At 36.9% G+C, this 24,718-nt stretch overlaps 1 protein-coding gene across 1 annotated transcript in view; it reads left to right on the top strand.

The window, feature by feature from the left end:
• The window catches only part of XRCC5 (X-ray repair cross complementing 5), a 53,905-nt gene that overhangs the window by 20,810 nt on the left and 8,377 nt on the right, over window positions 1-24,718 (top strand). The window contains exons 10-18 of the mRNA XM_075511712.1: window positions 1,579-1,641; window positions 2,334-2,471; window positions 3,908-3,998; window positions 5,263-5,396; window positions 10,282-10,478; window positions 14,608-14,701; window positions 16,163-16,232; window positions 23,839-23,948; window positions 24,485-24,581. Of these exons, the coding sequence (XP_075367827.1) occupies window positions 1,579-1,641; window positions 2,334-2,471; window positions 3,908-3,998; window positions 5,263-5,396; window positions 10,282-10,478; window positions 14,608-14,701; window positions 16,163-16,232; window positions 23,839-23,948; window positions 24,485-24,581 (994 nt within the window). The remainder of the gene's footprint in view (window positions 1-1,578; window positions 1,642-2,333; window positions 2,472-3,907; window positions 3,999-5,262; window positions 5,397-10,281; window positions 10,479-14,607; window positions 14,702-16,162; window positions 16,233-23,838; window positions 23,949-24,484; window positions 24,582-24,718) is intronic.

The following is a 24,718-nucleotide window of genomic DNA, read 5'->3' as shown; positions in this document are numbered from 1 at the left end:
GCTGTTGATTCACATAAATTTGCCTCAAAGAATTAACAAATTTGTTTTATATTTTTTCAGTACACAAAATATTTATTGCTTTTGATAATTTTTATGATGCACTTCTCTTGTCTGTGGATTTCGTAACGAATAGGAATTACATCTTAAATAAAGTGTGCTCTTGTCCTGTAACTAGGAGTGTGAGTAATTATGCCCAGTAGTAGTTGCATAGTCCTCAGTGGAATAAAATTATTCAGGTGTGATTGCAGGATTAAAATTACACTGTATAGATATGTATATGATATCAGGAAGTTTTCAACTATGACTAGAATTTTCAAGACCCATGATTTCCTTATGTTTTGACTCCTGAATTTTATTGTTTGGAATCATAATACTGACACTATTCAAATGTATGTTTTATATTAAATTGTTTCTTTTAAAAACTTTGGAGAAAAGATAGTTTATTATTAACTAGAGAAACTGGAACAGCTCCAAATACATAATTAAAGAAGGAATAGAACCACCTCATATTATTTTTCTGAGTTATTCACATCCCTCAGGAAAGAAGATCAGAGGCCGCTTAAACTTTGATTTTTAATTTATAAGCAATGCCATGTAAATCAAGAAATAATACTTGAAAATATTACAAAGGAACCTTTTTTTTTGCAAGCAAAAAAGGTGTAGATACACACTTCTAGATATTTATACTATACTGAACATAAAATTTCCTGAGCTTTTAAAGACAGAACAGCAAAGAATAATTGCAGGTAGAATAATCTGAGTTGAAGAATCATGCTGTAATACATTGAACAGACCTGTTCTGGTGCAAGTTGTCACTGACTTTCAACAGCATTATGGTAATTTGCTAAATAACGAAACTCCAGCTTAGTTTGGAGACAGTGTAATTTGAAGAGATTTTTCTTTAACAAAGAAAGGTCATTTTAACCAGTGTTCATAGTAGTGTGTAGTCTTTGTGACAGGTTTTCCACTACTGCAGTGTTTCTCTGGGTGTGTCTTGCAGCCTCTGTAGCTCCAGCTATTCCAGCAATGCCCCTTAATGAAATTGTATTTTTTGGGGGGGTCAGCCATGTTCATGAACAGCATAAACTCTGCTAACAGAAGTGCTTCTTTGCCAGCACAGCTGTATATACTCCAGGTTGCTGTTGAAGTAGCTTTATTAATTAAGGAAGTGACTTTTTTCAGCTCCTTTTCGACATGTCTTTGCTAGGAAAATTTAATAGCATAGATGTGGTGTCAGTTAGGCTTAGGTCTTTTGTTAACTATTGTGGTTTTCCACACTGACTTTTGAATTACTGCATTATTATTCAGACTGGTAACAGCTGCAAGTACCATAGTCTTTCATTCCTGCCCATCAATAGGAAGGTATGAGAATATCCTGCTGAATATTACTGAATATCCATATTGAGGGATAAATGGGGATATGAAACGTATACAGGGCTTTAACTTCTATGCACAGTAACTAAGTTTTGTGGCTTCTCACTTGAGTAATGTGTTAGTTATTTCATAATTTAATTGGTCCAGTCACATTAATGACATTTGTTTTAGATCAGGCTAACTCTAGACCATTTGAATCTGTAGATCCAGAGGCATTACTACATGGGCAACCAGGTTCTGAAGGTCTTTGCAGCGAAAGGTGATGAGGTAAGGTGAACTCAAGTTTAATGCTGAAGGTGTTTTGCTGTGGAACAGAAAAGAATAGTAGTGGCGCTTGAAATTGTCTCTTCTTTCCGTGTTAATAAAACACATATTCTTAATGCAGCTTACAGAAGTCTTGTTCTATTGCCCATTAGGATGAAAAGAAGTTGGATTGGACACCAAATGAATACCATATCTCATGAATAATGAGAAACTGGTAAATACTATGTTCGTGCAAGGGCATGGGGAACCTGGAATTGGTGCTTAAGTCCATTCTCATGCAGAGCAACAGCGTGCCCTGTCGCTGTGTTATTTAGAACAGACCTCCAAATTATTTTAAATATTAGAGGTAAAAACTTCCCTGTAGTGCTCTGATGTGTTCCTTAAGGGTCTGACTTCCCTCCCTTTCTCTCTCTCTTGTCATACTTCTGAGAGCTCTTCACACCTAGTGGAAAAGGTGGAACGTGCTGGATCTAAAGTTTGCTCAGCTTTGAATGGATCCCCTATCATGATGAGATTTGACCTTTCTGCTTCTTCATTTTTTGAACATGAAAAATGCTTGTGTTGAAGTTATAGCTGAAATGGGAGCTAGTCTTGACTAAATCAGTGCTGTTGAATTCAGTGTGAAAGATGTATTTCAGCAGACTAATGAGAACATGCATGACTCTAGACTGTTTTTTTTTTTTTTCCCTTCCCAGAATGCAGCAGTTGCTTTTTCTGCCCTTGTTCATGCATTGGATGAGTTGAAAGTGGTAGCTATAGTGCGTTATGCTTATGATAGAAGATGCAACCCACAAATTGGGGTAGCGTTTCCGTATATTAAGGATGCATACGAGGTAATTTTTCACCCTTACCTTTCTGTAGAGAGCCTCTGTATTGATGCTTTACAAATACCAATTAATAAATGATCATATTTGAACCAATTATGAATTTGCAGTGTTATGTAATACCAGAAGAAACCAATGTGACTTTTCAGAGTGATTTTAGGAAATGGTACCAAGTCTTAGGGCAAGGAAGTAATAAAACAGTATTAAGAAAATTCCACAGAAAAAATACATGGAAAAATAATGCCATGTTTTTATTAGTATCCACTATATTACAGATTTAAATAATACTGATTTTTATTTCGATAACATAGTAATAACTTCATTTTGTTATGCTGGAAATCTCAATTTTTTTTGGTATCTAGAAACAGTGTAATCACATACTTATGTAATAAGTTACCACTGCTTTCTTGCTGTGTTACTACCTACCTCTCTGCATACAATCCGAAGTTGCACTAGATTCTTTCATTTTCTTAAACTGAAAACTTATCTCCAGGTCGCTTGGTAGTGCAAAATTTGAATTCGATAGTTGGCGTGGCATTTCAAGCATGTCCAATCACGCTGTTGTCATTAGGTTTCCAAGTTAACTGGAAATGAGAGGAGGCGCTCCCAGCATTTAAAGCTGTTGTTTAAATTGATATGGAGAGTTAGGAAGACAGTAGTATATTTATTTACTTGAAAAGGTTATTGTAAAAACAGGAGAAAAAAATGAAGTCTGTTTCTTAGGGGGAAAAAAGTTCTGTACACAGCAGAATCATATTTGAAGTAATTTTTTTAAAATTCTGAGAGACCCAGAAGCAACACAGTATGTCAGAATTTTTGCAGGATATGTTTCCACTGATCTTACTTACGAGAGACTATTGAAAGAGCTAAATATGAATAGCATGGCTAAGCAATGACAAAGGTGGGGGTGGACATAACAATCTTCAGACTGAAGAGTATAAACATAAAGGATGGAAAGGAATTATTTAGGGTGGTATGAACTGGAGGAGATAACTGAATAAAGAAAAACTTAGGCTGAGAATGTTAAAAAAACAAAATCAACTTTTGACTTTGAAACACAGTATGCTATGATAAAACCTCCCAAAGCGCAAATGTATGGGGTATTTAAAGCTTGGCTGCTTGGAACTCTGCACATGAAAAAGGGATCAGATGACCTGAGAGGTCTTTATTCCACCAGTAGAAAAATGAGGAATGTAGCCATCGCTATATTATAAAATAATGCTGTGTTTTATTCTGCTTAAAACTGTGTAAATATTTAAAGAGTTAATATTAAAAGAGTAAAAATACTCTGCTCTGTAAATATTTTATTTAAGTATTTTGATTCACACAGATATTAGATCTTTGGATTTTTCTTATGTTTATATTACCCTGATAGGGCACTTTGAGATACTTTAGATTTTTTTACTTCAGGCTCAGTTGTTTCTTTCTTCTTTTGTCTTGCTCAGTGTCTCATCTATGTGCAACTACCCTACATGGAAGACTTAAGACAGTACATATTTTCATCCTTGAAAAACAATAAAAAATACATTCCTACAGGTAAGATAGTCCTTCGCTGGGCAACTGGACAAAGTAACCTATTTGTCTTCCTTTAAGACACTCTAAAAGAGCTAGAATATTTGGCTTTCCAATGAAAACATAAGCTTTGTCATGATTTTGGCTTAGGAAAAAACCCCAGCCCTTTGGGAATACGTTATGGTGGTGTCATCCTGAACTGTAAAGCCTGTATCAAAACTTCACCAGCTTAGTTGCAGACTAAGCGGACTTAAGGTTTGCAGGCAGTCTTTTAAAACTGTCCTGTTGAATGACTTCTGGCTCGGGTTATGGGATTATTAATCTCACAGGATCTCTGTGATAGACATCTGAGACTTAGTCCTCCATATCATTTGATCTTTGAACTCATTTGTGAGACTAAATGGCCAACTTTGTGGGAGCTCCAATATGTGATTAGCTAGCTAGGATTAGAATAGAGGCATCAGCTCCATTCATACAAAGTTAGTGCTGTAGCCAGTTCCAGTATGGCCTGTTAATATAATGTACAAAGGCAAAGACTGTTTTCTGTGGTGTGTTGTTTTTTAAAGCATGCACTTACTAGTGTCCACATTCAGATGGAGGGCATCTTTGGAGAGCAATAGAACATGCAGCCATACAAAGCTTGACTCACTGTTCTGAGAATTTTGCACAGCAATGAGCATAAATGGATGTAGTTTAAAATCCACTTCCACTTCTTTAGTTTGTTATGAGATCCATGGAATGGGCATTTGCACGTCAGGGTATATAAAGCATGCTGGGTTGTTTCTGAAACAGTTTCTATTTTCTTGCCTGTAACCAGCAGTTTGAGAACAAATCTAAAACCTGTCTTACCAAAGCAATAGTTGACTATTGTGAACTGTGTTAATTTGCAATCATAACTTTTAAAATTTATATTACGCTATTTAGTTTTTCAAACCAGCTGTTCTCCTTATTTTCTAAGTGGCCTATAAACCTTCTGTTGCAAATAAAAACATCTTGAAAAAGAAGAAAAATGGAAGCAGAAAGGCAGCAATAATTGAGGTCTTGGGGGAAAAAAAAAAAGGCTTTATGACTTTACATTGTAGTCCTTAAATAAAGGAGGGGGTTTATTACTGTGTCCATTATCCATATTTTTTATTGGCACGCCTATATCTGCAGTGTATTCTGTGGCATGTAATGACTTGGTCAAAATCTCACATTGTGAAGTGAATCTTCATTTATAAATTGTTTCAAGAAATGCATCCATCTGCAAGTGTATTTAATTTTTCTTTGTATGTAATTGCTGCCTTAGCGGATCAGTTATCTGCTGTTGATTCTTTGATTGATTCTATGAATTTGGTTTATGAAGATGATGATGGAGAAACTTTTGAGGACCTGTTTAAGCCTAGCAAAATCGCAAACCCTCATTTTCAGAGGTTGTATCAGGTGAGATGAACTATATGGCATTTTTTAAAAGCTTCTTTTCTTAAGACTTTTCACGTTCCTGTCTTTCTCTGATTCACATTGGAAAGATCTGCATTGTGAAGATGGGAATATAAATTCTTCTGCATTTAAGCATGGGGTAGCCAGTGATTTCTGTGTTGTCCCTTGTTGTGGTTTAGCTCCAGTTGGCAATTAAGCACCCCACAGCTGCTCGCCCCGCCCCCACTCCCCCCACCTCCCCCGGTGGGATGCGGGAGAGAATTGGAAAAGCAAAAGTAGGAAAACTTGTGGGTTGACATAAGAACAGTTTAATAATTGAAAAAAAAATTGTAATGAAAAGGAAAACAACAAGAGAGCAAGAGAGGAACAAAACTGAGGAAAAAACAAGTGACACAATTGCTCCCCACCTGCTGACTGACGCCCAGCCAGTCCCTAAGCAGCAATCGCTACCCCCCGGCCAACTCCCCCCAGTTTCTCTTTAGCTCCTCATTCTGTGTCCCATCAAATCTTGAGCAAAGTCCCTTTTCTGTGCATTGTTGCATCTAGCAGTTGTTCCAAAACAGATCAGTCTAAGGTGAACTTGATCAATAGTTAATGGTTAACATTGTTGACATTTAAAATATTCCATTTGGGTGTTAGAGCTGATGCATTTTACAGGCGAGCAGAACAGTTCACACTTTTTGCAGTTATTGTATCAAGCTGTCTACATTTTGATTTGCATTCCTTTCATATCATGAAGATTTTCATTGCAACTGTGAGGATGAGAGACTTAATTGTACATTGGAATTCAAGTGTTCAAAAAAATGACACAGCCAATTCAAAAATAAGGAAAATTATGATGCAATTTATGCAGCTGCAGAATTGTGTTGTATACAGAGCCATGGAGATATATTGAGTGCATGACTCCACTCTGAAAATTGACCAAAAAAGGTATTACAACAACCATGTTCATCATATCTCAACAATTCCAAATTAAATTTTTTCAGTTTACAAGTAGGAAGAAGATGCTTTTTTAAATTAAGAAAACTTACCCTAGCTTCCAAAAGCCATGCTGCCTCAGTATTGTCAAAGGAAGCAAAGGTTCTGAAGGTCATATATATGTTTCAGGAACACATGTAAGCCTGCTGTCTTCAAATCCTACTCTGATTGACACCTGAAGAATTCAATGTTCCCTTCAAATTCTGCCAGTCATATTGACAAGACAGTGTGTAACTGAATGCAAGATTTGGTCAGTAGAAGGTTATTGCTGGGCAAGAGTTTAAAATAGATTGACCTCTGCATGACTCCTATTTTAGGAAGGGTTGTAAAACTTAGGTATTACAAAACAAATATAGTTTTGCTTCTAAATTAAATACATAGGGGTTAGAATTTCCTCTATTATATTGCTAGGTACAATTTTGCATTCTTTTGGTTCAGTGGATGCTGCCTATCAACGAAAGATGTTTCTTTAGGTGTGCCATTTGTCTTCTGAAACTGTATGATGGTGTTGTCCCAGCAGCTGAGTCAAGTGCTGCCAGAAGAGAGTAACCGTGTAACCCGCTGATTTCCTTAGAGGATAACAGGATTTTGTAAGGGTGAATGCTAGTGGTGGAAAAAGTATTTATTGACTGTTTCAATGTACTAGGTAGTATGCAGTTCCTGTCCACAGTGCTTGCTGTTTATAAAGCCCTAAATTACCAGTCCTTTTAGTGCTTTCTTTTGCCTGCGCAAAGCCCCATTTTTTTGTCTTGGTTACAGAAATGCTATTCATCTGTGTAAGTTTGCAGAAAGATTGTTCTCTCCTTTGCTGCAAACACGTTCCAGATTCTTAATATTTTGGTCTTAAACCAAGTAGCACTGCTGGTTCCTTAAGAACTATGAAAAAAAATTATACATCATCTTTTGAATATAGCCAGTAAATTGATTGGGCTGAACAGGACCTATAGATGGTTTGGAAAAATAACTCTGAAGAAAGGATGAACTCCTCCTTCGTTTCCTTGCTCTGTTGTCTCATGAAGATATTTGGAATGATAAGTGACAAGAGCCAGAATTTAAACAGAAACATCAAGCTAAATTATATCTCTGGAAGTAGCGGTAGGCATCAGGAAATGACAGAGTGGGTGGAAAGGAGTTGCTAATGCTTGCTGGAGTAGAAGTTGAGGAATATCCTATATCCAGAGTTTCAACTTTTATTCCTTGCTTCCAGAAAAGCCTAAGTGAACTTCCATAGCTTTTGTGGTGGCAGACTTCTAACGTCATTGTTTAAGTTGTTCCTTTTAAATACAGGGATTTGAAGCACATAAGACATTTGGGGAATGCTGTGCATTTTATTTAATAGCCAAATAAACAAATTGCTCAACAGTGATTGTTCTGTACTGAGACAGACCTGGGGGTAAGGTTTGTGGGGACAGTGGCCTGCAGCACTGCATAGTTGATGGGATCCAGCTGCAGAGTCTGCATTTAAATAGGCTGTAATGGCTCTTGTTAGACCATGCATAAGCGACTGTAGAGGACTGAGCTCGTTTGTAAGTGGTTGGACTGTACAGTGATGTTCTTTTAAAAAGCAGAGCAGCAGGAGGACAGGAGGTAGCTCACAGAAATCTGTAAGGGCTTTCAGCAACAAGTAGTCTTACCTTTGGTTGAATGTGGTGGATCTGTTGGAAGGTAATTTTGAAATCGTCACAAACTAGATGTAAACTGAACTCTAAGACACTTGTGTTGGGATTCAGTTCACACAGGTTTAACCACCCTAAAGCTAGCTAAATAGTGTAAGCTGAGTTATCCAAGTCTATTCCATAATCCATGAAAAAAGAACCTTGAGATCCTGAGTACATGGTAGTTGTGGTTGTGTAGAGTGAGTAGGTGTCTGGTATAGACTAGATGCTTATCTTTTAGATAGCCGAATCTGTCTCCCATGTTCTAAGGCTTTAAATACTATCAGGTTCCTGTAGGATTTATAGATTTGCTAAAATATGTTCTTATAAAAGGGTGTTCCTACATGCTGTGTGGAAGGGAACGAGGCAGGATGCTTTCTTGCAGTAAATTCCTGTCTATTCATGCATTTATGCCATTGCTTATAATGGAATTAATTATGTGAAAAGCCCACTTTGTTACATCCATTGACCAGTATCTTAGTGTGACTGCTGTTTCTGAAAGCTGGCTACATCTCTAGGCTGGAAATGTAAGGAAATTAGGAAGAGCAAGGAGGAACTAGTATGTTGCTGATAACATGCATGAATAGAATGGTGAGTCTGGAAGCCAGTGGCAGCGTGGGTTGCCTTCTAGCCAGTGAAGGTGAGAGTGGTTATTGCTGGGCACAGAAGGAAGAGGAAGCAAGGTTAAATGGGACTGTTTGGTATTAGAAACTTCATGTTAAGTCTGTTGAACTTCATCTCCAGTTAGCACCTGAGTTTTGATGGTACCTACTGTCTCAGGTTTCAGAGGTTGTCATCTACTCTAAAAGCAGGAACAAGTGGAAGCTGTGGCTATTCAGTCTCCTCAGCTCTTGCAGCTGCACACAGAAATTTCAGATGCAAAAGCCTGAAAAACACATCCACAACAGGGGACTTAGATTTTTTGCTTTGTGAGTTTAATTCAATCCCCTAATGTTGTTTTAATATTGTTTTTTAGTATCACAAGAGCCAGTACTGCAGCTTCCAGCAACATTTTTACTCTCTTTCAAAATAATTATGCCTTAAATCATTACAAGTGTTTCCAAATCAGTAGCCTTGTATGACTGCCTCCTTTTGAAAGTATGCTCTAATATGGATTGGAATTTTAATGGCAGCATGAAAGCACATCAGTATTGATGTGTAGCATATGGTCTGGATTTTCTTTATTGGCAGCTTTTCAGCATGAATAGCGGGGGTTTTTTTGTTTGCTTTGATTTTATTTTGTAAACTAATGTCGTGTCTGACAGCCAACAGGGCTGCTGTATTCCTAGTTTACTGAGTAGTTACCTTCACACTTGTGTCCAATTCACCCAGTACAATGGGCTTGGAAAAATTATTCTCCCATGTATATCACGTGTTTTTATGTGTGTGTGTGCGTGCACTGGTACCTGTGTATATATGCACATATACATCTCTACTGTTGTCCCACACTTCACAACATTTAAGAGTTACCTACTTTTGTTTTTGAAATTCTCAATGGAATTTCTGTAGCCTGCCTCATTAACCTCATCTCTCTCCCTCTGCTTGGCTCCCTGACTGTGTGCACTGTCTTTACACTTTGGTGAAAAAGCCTTCTCCTCTGTAGCTCCTACCATCTGTTCCAACTTTCACGTACATCTGTCAGGCCCCTTCATTCTGTCACTCTTTCTAAAGCTAATTTGCAAACATACCTATATTCTGTGCCTCACCTGGGCACATTTAACTTCTCTCTTTCCATTTGCTCTTAAACTGGTAAAAATTTCTCTTTTATGCCTACTGAGTTTTATTGACCAAGAATAAATATTTTCTTTGAGGGACAATAAACTGTGGCAATAACTGGAATACATGTTAGGGGTATATGTCTCGTTGCCTAATTTTGGAACGTGTAGAAATCTCTTCCATGTGACTGTTTTATAATAGAACTGCATTTTAAAGGTAAAGTGAAGTTAAAGAGCTGAAGAGATGCAGATGACTGTTTCATTGCTGGGATTTTCCTAATAATTTTCATAGAACTCATTCTAGTGAGTGTGGGAACACTCATCTGCATCAGTATTCTTGTTTAATATCATTAATTTCCTTAAACAGCTGATCATTTGATTTTTAATCCACTTGTGAGCTGGAATATTTGTCAGCAATATGAAGGTCGTTCCCTTAATATGGAAGATATTTTGCATGTACCATCTGATGTCAGACATACAGACATTATATTAAAAGCACACAAACTAAAAGTTTTTCTTTGCTCAAATTGTTTCTTGCAGTGTTTGCAGCATAAGGCTTTTCACCCCAATGAGCCATTGCCTCCAATTGAACAGCACCTTTTAGAGATGCTGGAGATGCCCCGTGTGGTAAAAGAAAGGTGTCAGGCTCCTCTTGAAAAAGTAAAAGCACTTTTCCCCCTAAAGGAAGTTGGCAAGAAAAAAGAAGAGAAGACTGCTCAAGACATCTTCAAAGACAAGTAAGTTGGAGATGTATTATGGATTGTTTTGAAACTTTTTTACACTTCAGATTGTTTTTGCTGGATGAAGCGGGCTCAGAGTCTTTTGAACATAAGATCAATGAGTTACACACTGAAAAAATACTGATGTGTGGAGAATATTGTGGTACCACAGTATGTCTGGGGTATTTTGTGAATAGTGGTGGTCTTACTATTATGGAGCAAGACACACCAGGAACCAGTCTGTAGCTTCTTCATGTCTATATTTGTTGTCACAGAATCACAGAATCCATCAGGTTGGAAGGGACCTCAGGAGGTTTCTTGTTCAACCTGTTGCTCAAAGCAAGGTCAGCTACGAGATCTAAACAGGTAACTCAGGGCTTCATCCAGTCTGGTCTTGAAAACATCCAGGGATGCAGACTGCACATCATCTCTGGGCAACCTGTTGCATTGCTTACTGTCTCCTGGTCAGTTTGTCCTACTGGTAGTTATAACATAGTTCAAATAAGAAAAACAGAGGGTCTAATTTAGTTCAGAATAAATGCTGTGGAGCTTTAAATTAGCTGTAAAGATGAGTCTTCCTTCTCAGCATGCTCGATTTAGGTTGTTCTGTAGCTTTCATTTTGAATTCCAAATAAAAAAAAACCCAGCTTCATTATTACCTGCAGTGCAATAAATGTGGATGTCTTGAAAAATCAAACTGTAATGGACTCTTCCTGGAACATCCATTGTCTGAACAGTTTTTAAGATAAAATTATTTTTTTTCTTATTACATGTACTGTGTTTACTTTATTTGCGCTGCAAATATGAAGAAGAAATGCTTAATTGCTATTGCATTGGTACTGTCACCCCAGCTACAAGTCAATTTGCTCAAGCAAAATCTGCTTCTTAGAGCTTAATTTATTGAATGCCTATAATATAACTAGTGGGTTCCCTGGGATGTTGGAGAGTTCTCAGCTCCTTCTCTATCCCTTTTGTCATTTTTAGTTCAATCCTTTCAGCGCTAGGAACAACGTCTTTGAGCCATTTTGAGGCCTTGCTTAGCTGAGCTGTCATATGTCCTTTACCTTGGGTTGGCTAGAGCGTCCTTAGCATATTATCTTTGGGAATACATGACATAGGACTTCTCACATTACTGCTCTGGAATAATGACAACATTTCTGTATGCAGACTGGGAAACACCTTGCTTTTTATTTTGTTCATTGCTGTGTGTGCCTGTCTTGCCTTGGTGTGTCCGTGAATTCAAACTGATTAAATTCTCTTGTCCTTTCTCTGTGTATGTTTGTATACAAACATACATTTATATGTGTACTTTAAAAACTGATGGAACCAGTTTAAAAAAAAAAAAAAAAGGGCAAAACTTGGGTCAAACAAGCTAGGGAGAGAATTTAAAGAAAAAAGTGACCCATTACTGGTAGTTGCTTAAAAACATATTGCCCCAAAGGCATCAATTTGACAAGCAAGACGGAAAGTTATTTTGTTTAAAAACTGGTTTCCTTTAGAGGAGTGATGAAAGCAGCTATAAAAATAATTGAGATAGAAATTGGTGTAGGCCATTAAAATGATTTAAAAAAATCTGTAAGGGAGGCAAAAGGATACAGACTCAGCTGTGCAAACAAGAATGAATGGTAATAGGATTTAAAAATATGAAAAAACCCTGGTATTGCTGTAGTAATGAATGGGAACAGTAGTATTGTCAGTATTACAACAGAAGTGTTAACTTTATGGTTTTGTTCTGTGTTTGGGGAAAAGCTGAGTGATATAATTAAATCACTTGATAAAGAAAAGTACATCACTCTGCAACAATGACTAAGGAAAATGTTAAACACCAGATAACATTCAATTCATTAAAACTACCAGATCTAGATAATTTGCACTAAGTGGTTTGAAAAAGTTGGCTAGAAGCTCTCTTGACCATTATTTTTGTTTTCTAAAACTGATTTGTCTCCTATCGTCATATTGACCTGATTAATTTCTGCTTAATTTTTAAGGTCTAATGGGATTAAGGCAGCATAAATGTAGGCATGATATCTTAATACAGATTTTAATTTTCAGCATTCATTTGTTTCACTTTTGCTAAGCTCTATGTAGTTTGAAAAATCCAGTAAAATAGAAAGCATTTTACTTTTTCCTTAGGTTGGCTTTGGAGAGGCTGTTAGCTCATCCAGCTTTGCAGTATGTGAGAGGCTTCTATATAAATGTAGAAGTGGGTGTTTTAAATTAATCTTGTATTTTATTAATTTTTCTCAAATAGTAGTTGCACGTTTTACAGTTCAAAAATACTGCTAATCAGCGCATTACCAGTAACAGATTCTAAATGTCAGATCCTTGGCTGCTATAAATGGGTATGGATTCATTAGTTTCTGCTGCGCTGCACTGATTAATGACAGCTATAGGTTTGGTCCTAGGCAGTTAAATGCAGCATCATCATTTATGTTTTCCTCCTTCCTCCAATCCCAAAGCATTTTGAATCAGTAAAAATAATGCAGGAGGAAAAAGATTTCAAGACATTGCAATTAAGTGGAAAACACCTTTGGAGAAAAATATTCTAAAAGAGAATATTCATTGTTCTTTGCACCTTTCATCAAACCACGTCAATATACAAGAATTTTGGTTCAAGTAGAAGTTCTAAACTGGTATTAGATAAGTATCAGTTTCTCCATTTTACAGGCAGGCATATTGGCTGTCCAAAACAATCAAGCGACTGGTTCAAGGTCAGCCAGAAAGTCAACAGAGTTGAGAATGAAACAAGGTATCTTATCCTTGTCCTGAGGCATAATGAAAGTCATCATTTCTCCTAGAGTGATAAGTAAGATTATGCTGGATGACAGGAGTTGCTGAGGAGAAGGGATTTCATTTCAGTAGTGACAAAATTAAGTAAAAGACAGAGAAGACTACTGAAACAAAGTGGGATAGACACTGATTGTAAAGTAGGGGAGGAGTGTGCTATAGAAAGTAAAAAGGAAGACTGTACAAGTTCTTTCTAATAGTTGATTGCTTCTGTAACGTGCAATGCAATTTTTAACATCAGTTCTAACCTTGTAGAATGCAAAGTGGCACCTAGTCCAGGATCTCTGGCTTTGTCCCTACATCATCAAGCAGTTTCTTCTTTTCACTGCAGTAGCAGAATTTTTAAGAAAAAATTCTTACTTTGTTTTGGGATTCCTTGAACACAAATACTGCCATTTAGATCACTGAGTAGCTTTCAGGCGTTCTTAAACGGAAATCAATTCTTCTGTGTCAGTAGCCTGTCACATTAAGTGACACAGAACACGGTGTCTGATTTTCTTCCCCTTTTGTGATTAGCTGGATTTTGTTCTGTTGCCAAGATGTGCTCTAAAGTTTGGCACGTTAGATGTTGCAATTAAGTTCCTGGTTTGAATGTACACCTTAGTATATGTTACCTGTGAGGGCAAAGCTAGAAACTAGCCTAAAATCACAATTAGCCTTTTAAAAATAACAAATGGTCTTTTGAAAGCATTTTGAGATGCAGCTTAAAATGTCCTAAGGGAGTTCTTACGTACTTAATTGAGGTTTGTCTAGCAGCTTTTGACTGCTGTAAGTGGAAGTTTATAAAGCTCTTCTGTGCTGATGGAGAGTATGGGTCATTAGACTCAATAGCCACTGTGTAAACAGGTCTGTAGTAGCTATCAATTCCAAGACAGGAACTAGCAGGTAATTTTTGAAAAGTAAATGCATTTCTTACCTAAATGTTAAGTATCAGTGCCATTTCATGTTAAGAAGATCTGGTGAGAATACCAAATGTCTTGTAATATACTGTAAATTATCAAGGTTAACTCAATATGCAGGCTCCAAATAAAGTGACTGGAGATATTATGTATTTAGAAAAGTGGAGAAGATGTGTATGAGTAAATTCACTCCTGAAATAAGCATGAATAATCTCACACCTTCAACAAGCGGTGCCTTTGCTTTATGCTAAGATAAAGTTTGATCTCTGTTTCTACTGTATGCTTTGTGCAGCCTGTGGGGAAAAATGGTTTTGGGGCATGGTTTAGTGCTAATTTGGGAATAGTTGTATAGTGAAGTTTTGTCCAGTGTTCAGTGTATATTTCATTAATTTACTGACTTCCTACTTAGTAGGCAGGACAGTGTAAGTGTTTATATTCATTTTTGTCCTTCTCATTTGCAGCAGTGAAGATGGACCCAGTGCTAAGAAACCAAAAATTGAAGATGAGGAAGGCAGCTTTAGCATCATAAAACTTGCTGAAGGCAATGTCACCTCTGTAAGCATATTTTTACAAATCTGATTATTAAAGGGGAAGATTAATTTATCTAAGAGTATTATAGTGAATATACAAAATTCCTGATAAAAGGATAGTTTCTAGCTGAAACATGACTGAAATATTGTCTACTTGTAGATTTGAGACTCTCTGCTAGAGATTGTAAAGACAACTTTCTCTGCCTTTAGGTGTATGTTAGCAGAAATTTCCATCAGTCTTGGATATTTTAGGAGAAAATTCTCCCCTGGTGTCTAGAACTCTAAAGGGGAAGCCTGAGGATCTGAAGAAAACAGAATCTCAGATTTGGGGTTCAGTGGTTGAATTTTTTTTTGCTCTCTTTCATATCATCTGCAACATAGAAGTTGCCTCTGTATATTTAATCAGAGGTATTACTATGATTTTAGAGACTGTTCTCTGCCTTGGTTGGGGTTCTAAATCACAAATCTGGCTTCATCTTGCTGATAGGTTAAACGTCTAACTTAATTCCAGATATTGTGTACAGGGGTAGATGAAGTCTGTATCATAACTGTGCACCTTCCTTTATTTGATTTTTTTGAATTACAGGAAAAAAGGTGATTTAATATTAATTGAGATTACTTCACTTGTTTTCAAACTATCCTTTAGGGTTGGTTTTTAAAATGCATGATTGATATTTTTGAAAAGATTTAAAATCTAAAAAGATTAAAATATTTTGTACTCCTAATATATGCTTCTGATTTTTTCCTGGAAAGTGGCATTACCAGATTTAAAAAAACACAAAGAGACCAAGCAAGCTTATTGAAAAATCAAAGAATTATTTTGACAGCAAAGCATAAAATTTTCAAATAAACTTAGGAGAGTTTTGATTCCTGAAAGGAAATGTTAAACAATGTAATTTTTTTTTTTTTCTAAAGTTGTTGCATCCATTTTTCATTAAGTGTTTATTTATATTTGACCTGGTTTTAGTTCCTTTGTAAGGTTTCTGCACTTGTATGCTTCAGCTTTAAGATGTCAGATTGGGCCAGAAAGGGTAGATGAATTGAGTGCAAGCTTTTAATTTTGAGCTTTCTGTTGGAGTGGCAAACCAATGATTCTGTACCCACATGCCTGGGAGCTCCCATTCCTCATTAAGCGTCTGTCAAGGTTAGTGAGAGGTCTGTGCTACAGGAAGTCTCAAAGCTGAACTAGCAGATAGCCTGAATTACTGTGCTTCTGACCTCTAAACCCCAGAGAATATGGTTGGCTTCTGAGAGTGCAGCATAGTAAGTATAAGTTCATCTTGCTCATGTCATAACTAACCTTTGCTAGGAGTACTGAGCGTTAACACAAATTATAAGACTTCCATTTTATGAGTCCACGTGCAGAGAATTGTAGAGCTTCTGTTTCCATATTAAAATAAACAGATATTTAAAGATTCTTGTTGCCTTGCAAGAAGAAAGAGATGGATATTGGCAGTTGATTGTATAATTTTTGGACCTTTTGTAGGTTGGCAGTGTTAACCCAGCAGAAGATTTCCGAATTCTGGTGAGGCAGAAAAATGCTGACTTCAAAGACGGTAAATGACTTTTATCTATCTTAATTACATTTAGGAGCATATTCAGGGTTCAGTAAATACAATCCATTTGTCTAAACGTAAGTTTCTAGGGCTATCTGAGATGCTCTGGAGTTTACTGCCTAGCTTCCAGTGCCAATCCACAAAGAAAGGTGTCACTTAAAATTCCCATGTCAAAATTTGCCTTCCCCATTTGAAAGTCTCAGATAACCGTGTTTGTGTAAGATGGCACTAGACAGCTACATTGAGGCATCTGAGCATCTCTTCAGGTATTTCTAACAGAAGATCCCTTAGTACTGACTGAGTGCCTCATTCAAATTGGGTATCGGCTTCTCATCTAGCTTCATGGGATCTTTCTGGCTTGAAGTGGAGGGCTGTTCGCTGCGCATGGTGTGAGAAACCTGTCTTCTGCTGTCTACTTGTTCTGTTCTATGAAGAAATAAGAATCTGATGCCTGGGATTTAAATCTTTACGTGCAAAGATCGTTTCTTACTGCTTCTGAGCAAAAGAAAGCATGGGTGAATTTAGGGTGTAATAAGCAGGTAGTCTGTGACTCTTAAAGATGAGGGCAGGCTGTGTGTGGATTGAATCTATTCTCAGCATACAGCAAGACAGGGTTTTGATGTAGAAGCGAGGAAGAATATAAAGCACAGGTCAGCCACTGTCTTGCATGCTCTAAGTCTGAAAATGCAAAGAAATTACCATTTGTTTGTATGGTACTTCCCTGCTGGAATAGGTATACAGAGATACGTGTAATCCAAAGGTATCTTAAAAAGAATGCACAAAATGGAAGTGGTCCTCTTCTCTTTTAAAGGATGATTTGAAGGTCATGGCAAGATAAACGTCATCTGCCAAATAGCCACTAATGTAGCAATTATTTTTAAAGGACAGTATTTTCAAGGGTGCTGAACTGAGGTGCTGGGTATTTCAACAAGGCCTTTGGTCCTTTTGGACATAGTTTGAGGAGTTTGTTGAGCAGTATATTGATTTGTGATACAGTCTGTTAAAGCCTACATAGCTATTTCTCTCCAGAATTTCCAGACCTATAAGCCAGCTAGCCAGCTTTTTACATGGATTTTGCATTAGATCCGGAAGAAATTGTGTATTGAAAAAAATATTTGGAATTGTGTTCTCAAAACTCAGGTGTATTAAGATGCAGTAAAAAAGCATTGTACGATATATTAGAATACAGAAACTGTGAAACAGTTGACTACTTTGTTACGGTAATTAATTTTATCGTGTAGGAAGGCTTTAAGACAGAAATAAGTATAGTGATTACCCTTGAAGATGATTTAAGTAAAGAGTGTTTAAATGTGTCCACTTGGTAGCTGTGCTGGAGATAACTGCAGTACATGTTTGGATGGCTTCTGAAATTTTGAGCAATCTGCTTTTATTTTACTTGTGATTTGCTCTGTAATTATGAGGTGTAGTTAGACAGAACGTAGTGCAGTCACCCATTTCAAGAGAGATAGAAGCCACTATAAATATAAACATGCTCTGCATATTATTTTTTTCTTCTGCATAATCCTTTTTCTGCTTTAGAGACTTTTAGGTAGCTTAATACATAAAACATTACAGGCATGTTTTTAATGGCTTGCTGTACTGCATTCTGGTTATGTAAATAGTAAATTCTGCCTTAAAAGTATTCAGTGGTCCTAAGGGTTTTTTTAGTATAATTTTATATGATACTTAATGATGAAACTTTTTTTTCCTCCTCTAGAACATGTGACATGTAAAATATCTTTGCAGGAAAGGATAATCTGTGGCATTCAAATAGTTTATCGGAAAAAAAAATTACATTTTATGTGTCAGGATGCAGACAGGAGAACTATTAGGTTGCGTCCTGTTTTGCTTCTTTCTTGTATAAAAAGAGCATCCAGTGTAGTCTTCCAAACTGAATAGAGGCTACATTCTCATTTTAAAACAGAATAGCAACAGAGTCCCTCCACAGGGAGGAGAAAGGCCTTTCAACTCTTTGATTGGGGGTGGGTTTTTTTGGTAGATAGAGAAGTTGCAGCAATAGGAAGAGTCGTACTTTAAATGCTGACAGTACAGTGGCTTTTTAATTAAGCTGCAGGTTAATGGCACACATCCTCTTCAGTAGGGAGCAAGTCTCTCATAAAAATTATAAAGTTATCAAGACCAAAGTATGGCAAGGGGAATTTTTTTTTTTAAGCAGCTTGTAGGAAGTCCTGTTGATATATTTATCATTGAAGATGAGTACCAATGCATCTCCTGCAGTGGCCTCACTGGGATTTGATGATCAGGGTTTGTGCCATTGACAGGAGAAGCCTAAGTGCAAGTTAGCCTGTGTCTGATGCCATGACCCACCGCAGACCAAAGCAGGAGAAACAATGCACTCACTGTTAGTGAGAACTAGGTCACTAATGTGTTAAATACCTTTTTTTTAGAAAATCTAAGAATTTCAAATTGACAAGGGTCTTAGGGATAGGTTTTCTGAGACTGGCAGCTCAATTCCTGAAACAGTAATCAACTTTGTTTTTAATTGACATCTGTGTAGTTTATTATAGTAGGGATCCACTTACGGCTTTCGTGATGAGTTGTGTGTGAGGGTGTCAACTTACTGGTTAAAGCTGATTGCTCATGTAACTACTATTGTGTTTCCCTTCCAGATATCTTTACTTTCTTGTTTGCATTCATGGCCAGAGAGATGTCATTTTATGCAGGTCTTATTTTGAGCAGGTTACAAGCGCACAGTCATCACAAAGAACAGTCTTCTGATAACAGCTTCTGACATTTTTGTCAATGAATGCAAATAAAATAGATTAGTTTGCCTGAGTGGAATCTAATCGTTACTCCCAAGGGTGTACAATGAGTTTCTTCATTGCTGTGGCTGTAAAGAAGCTTCTCAAATGCAGTGAGTGCTTGCCATCTCTGTAATACCAAAGGAGTAGCCACATGACTACCAGTTCATCCTGTTTGACTGTTTACAGGTTTCCATCCATGTCTGCATTTCTGGAGAGCAGAAGGTGTCTGATATGGGGTGTTGTATTTTCATAAGCTTCTGTAGAAGATAGGATGGCTTAATGGGAGGTAAAAAAGATACACATGCATAGTATTTTCTTTGATTTGTAAATTTTCTGTGCAAGTTTATAGGCCAGATTTCATTGCATCTTACAGGACTCCAATCTGAGAACTTGATGTCTGAAGTCCTGTAGTTGAAAGAGGGTTTTCTTTTTTTTCATTTTACTGATTGTCAGTGAAGAGAAAAATCTGCAATGACAACTGTACAGTTTATGGACATAAGAAAAAATATCCAGAGACAAATTGCACCAAATGCTGATTTTTATATTTATAGCAAGTTTATTAATATTTTTCTATCTAGGCATTTCTAGAAAAATAAAAGAGACAGTAATTGCACGTGTAGATTTCAGTAAATATTCTGTTGTGCCTGAGGTGTCACACTTTTGCCACGGCATGCAGATAGCTACTTAAGTGGAGTGTAAAACACTGGTTTTGCACTGGATGCTTTGTATCCATAAAAGATTTGTGTATAAGAGATTTGCAATCAGAATTTATTAGACAGTTGCAACAAGGATGATATTTTATTGCAAGATTTTCTGTAGAAATGTATATAGTTAGCTACCTTTCTAGACCTAAGATAATTTTTAAAAAACCTGGTATTTACTTTCACTTTTTGTCAGCATATATCTCTGCAGTTTGTCTGCATTTTTATCTTACTGGATGTTTTTGTGTATTTCGGAGACTATTCGTGCTCTACTGCTAGGTAGGCCAAATGCAATGACTGGTTTGATGAAAACGATTCAGTCATTGGAAGAGTATTTGCAAACCAAATACCTGAGTATATAAAATCACTTTGAAGTTTCCTGTATGTCTGCTTCACAGAGAAGATGAAGCCAGATTCGTCTTTGAAGGGCATAGCGATCGGGTGAGACGCAAAGCTCTGCATTGCAACAAACAGAATTTGGATTAGATGTTACAGAAAAAAAAAAAAATCACAATGATGGTAGCCAATCACGGAAAGAGGGGCCCAGAGAACTTGGACACTCTCCATCTTTGGAGCTACTTGGAACTCAAGTCAGTGGAGCATTGAGCCACCTGATCCACAGTGACCCTGTCCTTCAGACATCCAGCCTAAATCATTCTGATCCATACCCGCAGGCCATTTACAGAGACCATTTTAAAATTGAACAGCACATCAAAGGACACTGAAGTAGTTCAACAGCTCTTGATCTTAAAATTCTTATTTCTTGGCTTAAAGATGAAGGAAGTCCTTAAAAAATTAGGAGTAACAACAGGAGTCTTTTGTCTACAGAAAGAGCTATTTTTTTAACCTGATTAATTTTTTAGGGGGGAGGGAGAATCCCCAAGGAATTGGAACTTGGACTATATCTATTATTATGCTGTAATCTGGTTGGCATAGTAATCAAGACCAAGGACTGAACTGAACAAACATGAAAATATAACTACACTTTTATACTGTAACTATTCAGGGATAACAAGTTAATATAATTGTTCATGGCATATTTCACAAGAAATAACAGCACTACTGAATGTATTTTAGAGTAGGGAATGTATCTGAATGCCAGTGGGGAAGGGATTAAATTCTGTTAGAACTAAAAGATCTTCTATTCAAAGATGTTTTTGTTTTGGTTTTTTTTCCCCCCACCTGTAGTTCTCCAGCCTTTAATCACTATGTTTGTTATCTAACCAATCAGATACAGTAGAAGAGGGAAGCAGAAGATTAAAATTTCTTGGGATGATCTGCAGAACGTGGTGGTTATTAGGAGTGCTGGAATTACAGTTTATGCAAAAATACAGAATTTTGTTAGTTCACTTCCTTAAATGTGTGTAGGGGATGAGGGAAGTTGGGAGAGAAGGAAAAAAAAGTTGTTATTACATGGTAGTGGCCTGAATAGGCTGTCAGTTTGTGACTCTAGGACCTGCTCTTCAAAACCCCAATGCCTGAAATTCGTCTGGGACACATCAGCGTTAATGCTAATATTCACAGCTTAGATAGATGTCTTTATGCAGAACATGCAGAACATGCCTTTCTCCAAAAACAGGAAGATTTATTTTTTGCAGCACCCAAAACCAAAGGTTCACACTAATGGAAAGGCAGATGACAGGCAGCAGGACATCAACAAAGTTCTCAGACGTGGAAGTGTAAAGGAACAGAGCCTGCTTTGGAGAACTTGCAGTTATAATCCTTACCTACCATCTCTGGTATTGTCTTTGGTCCCCTGAAGTAATTTGGTAGTCTAATCAGAACACAGGAATTTTATCTATTTTAGATTCATCAATCACTGGGCTGTCATTTAAGGGAGACCCAATGGATAGACCCAATTTTAGTCAAGCTGTTTCAAGATGTTAGAAGAATCTGACTTAAAATATTGTGCCATGTAACCTGTTTCCTGCATATATTATGGTCTTTCAGTGCCTAGTAAAACATTGTAGGGTTTTTTTGGTTCCTTACAACAGATTTCAAAAGGAGGTAGCTCACAGTCAGTAGCAAGAAAAAATCTTTTCTTCTGATGCCTGCCAGTGCAATCAAATGGAAAAGGATTTTAAAAAAATTAAATGCAAAAGAAGTAGTAGAGTGTCTGATAATTTCAAACAGTATGCTGGAATCATTCTGACAATAAAGACTTTTATTGCACCCTCGTGGTGCCTGGGGTTTTAATTTAACACATCAATGGAAAGGCAGTGTTTAAAAAAAACACACCACCACCACTGAAAACACCAGCAGGACTTGCTTTTATTAGTGCAATTCGTAAGAAATTAGAACGTTTAATGAGAAAATCGTTAACCATGAAAAAAATGGACTGACATAACTTGGGGAGCTTAAGTAGTGAGACTTCAATTTAGTTTGTCAGCTACTGGTAAAATAAATAAATAGAGTAAGCTGGTCACCTCTGGAGCAGTAGGCGCTTTAGCACACTTTCTTGTGCGATAGCTGCTGTTGGACAGAACCATTATCTGCCTCCTTTTCTAGAAACTCAGTAGAGTCAAAAGCTAGTGGGAGAATTTCAAACAATGCTTGTTTCACTCTTTTCAGAGATGCTGTCCTTCAGATTCAGTTCAATTAGGCATTTTATAGAACATAAATGTAACAGCTAGCGCTGTGTATGCTTACAGTGAGCAGAGTGGAATACAGTGTCTAAACAATGTCTGCTGCTCGGTGTGTTTACTTATCCTCGTCTCTTCCATCACTCTGGCAGATGATTTTCTATGTTGATGTTTCCATGGCTGAAATAGTTGCAGTGACATCTATGCCTGTAACATCTGAACGTAAGAAGGGCTATAGGTCAGGCTAAAGGTAATCCAGTAACCTGTCTTTAACAGTACAAGAACAGGACAGGGAGATGCTATGACTTGTCCAGAATGCTTTCCTGCATTTTCTTCCTCGATGGCAACATCATCTTTAAGCTCTCTTGATAGAATTGGAATTGGAAACACAGTTCGGATCGCATTACAATTAGATGATGGCTCCTGTTTACAAGGGAGCCTCTTTTAAGAATTCCTCTTTTAAGAATTCTAAGACTTTGTTCAAGTATTTTTTTTTTAAGCTTTTAAAACTTCTAGCATCCCACAGCAGCCTGTGGTAAAGAGGTTAACTGGTTTTGTTTGAAGAGGTACTTTTTTTTTTTCGTTTGTTCTCAACTCAACTCTTTGCTCTTGTTTTGAGAGAGGCAGTGGACTATCACTCCCTATTCATCCTTTTCACAGTGCTTCCAAGTTTATAGATCACTGTTGTATGCTCTTCACACTTGTCTTTTCCCAGGCTGAGGTGTCTGCCAGAGAGTAAAATTGCACACTTCCTCACCTGTAATTAAACATGAAGAAAATAAAGACCTAAAATCCAGCAAAATTTAGTTGGGCTTGCAGAGCTCTTGGTGACATTTTCACTTGTCACGTTTGCAGTGTTTTACAGCTACCTACCTTTTAGGAGCCCAACAGTGAGATGAAACTGGTGTTCCCCTTCTTGTTGGTACCAGTCTCATTGTTTGCCTCTGCTTCTCTTTGTCAGGCATGCACAGTTTATAGTACTTATCTCCATAATCATAAACAGCGTTGCCCCAATGAAAAATCATCAAACTACCTGTACAGAGACAAGATATACTCTAATGTCAATAAAAACAAGGTAGTCTTTTAACTCCAATCACCTACAGCTGTTGTTTTGACATTATTACACCTTCCTTGTAAATTTGATGCTTTTATTGAAATATGCATGTATTTCAAAGGATCTTTAGGGGATATGCTGTGCATTGCAGAACATAACCTCCCTCAGCTTTAGGATCCCAAATGTTCTGGTTTTACTTTCTATCAAACAAGCTAGGCCAGTGCTTTTTTTTGTCTTTCACAGAAAGACTTTTGCCTTGGCAATGCTTGGGTTTCTTCCTAGTATATCTAGCTTTTCCAGAGAGGCTGCAGTAATTTTCAATAGCTTAGATAGCAATTATCAACTTGAGTAGCTTGAGGCAGTATGGGTATGATTAACTCTTTTGATGCCGATATAAAGAATAGAAAGAGAATAGGAATAGAAAGAGAGAGATGTAAAGGAAAAGAATTTTTTTGCCTTGAAAGTGTGCATTCTTTGATTTATTTCTTTCTGCTTGTCTTTCAGTGAGTCAGCAGTTGATAAACCGCATTGATCAGATCCTGGAAAATAGAGGTCCACAGTACTACATGAAAGGGATCAATCATATCAGAGTTTTCAGAGAGGAGGCCATTAAGGTAATGTTAATATGTGAAAACTCTCATCTCTTTCAAATTAAAGACATCATGTCTTTAATTTGGGCCTATTTTCTGTATTAGAAACTTGGTAATTTCTTGCTACAGCGAAAAGAACTGATTTGTAGATTAAAATCTGTTATGCTGTTTGAAAGTTTAGAAATATATTTGCATTTTATGTTTCTTTATTCTTACTGGAATGGGGACTAGCTTCTCTGATATTATTTGCTGTTGTTTGTTTCTTTTAAACATAAAAACACAAGGCCTGTGACTTGATGCTTGTAAAAGAAAAATAAGCAATCCTACAAATCTCTTCTTAAATAAAGCTAGTTACAAGAAAGTCTTTCTAGCTTTCTGAAAGGCAGTTTTGGTGACTCACCTTTCCTTAGAACTCTTGTTTTGGTTTTTTTTTTTCTTTGGTAGAAAAACCAAAATCTGTACTGACTTTTGTGTTCACCATGTTAGATGACTTCATGAAGAAATAAGTTTGCAGTGCTCTTTAGTAAGCTACTTTAATATTTCTCTGTTATTTTTTTCAGCTGTCCAAGGTGCAGTGCTTTAATGATTTTCTGCAGGCCCTGAAATCAAAGGTGGAAGATAAAGCCTTAGCTGATTTCTGGGAGATCATGACACAAGGTAGGATGGCATTTAAAAAAAAAAAAAAAGTATTTCTAGTTGTATTATACATTATGTAAGAGAAAACTTTGTTAGCAATGGGACACTTAAACTAACCCCAGAGCAGCATTTTCATATGGTTCATTCCTGTGGCCTGT

This window comes from Mycteria americana, chromosome 9 (assembly GCF_035582795.1).
Source record: "Mycteria americana isolate JAX WOST 10 ecotype Jacksonville Zoo and Gardens chromosome 9, USCA_MyAme_1.0, whole genome shotgun sequence".
In the NCBI taxonomy this organism is placed as follows: domain Eukaryota; kingdom Metazoa; phylum Chordata; class Aves; order Ciconiiformes; family Ciconiidae; genus Mycteria; species Mycteria americana.
Note: the sequence above shows the minus strand (reverse complement) of the source record. Positions and strands in the feature narration are given on the sequence as shown.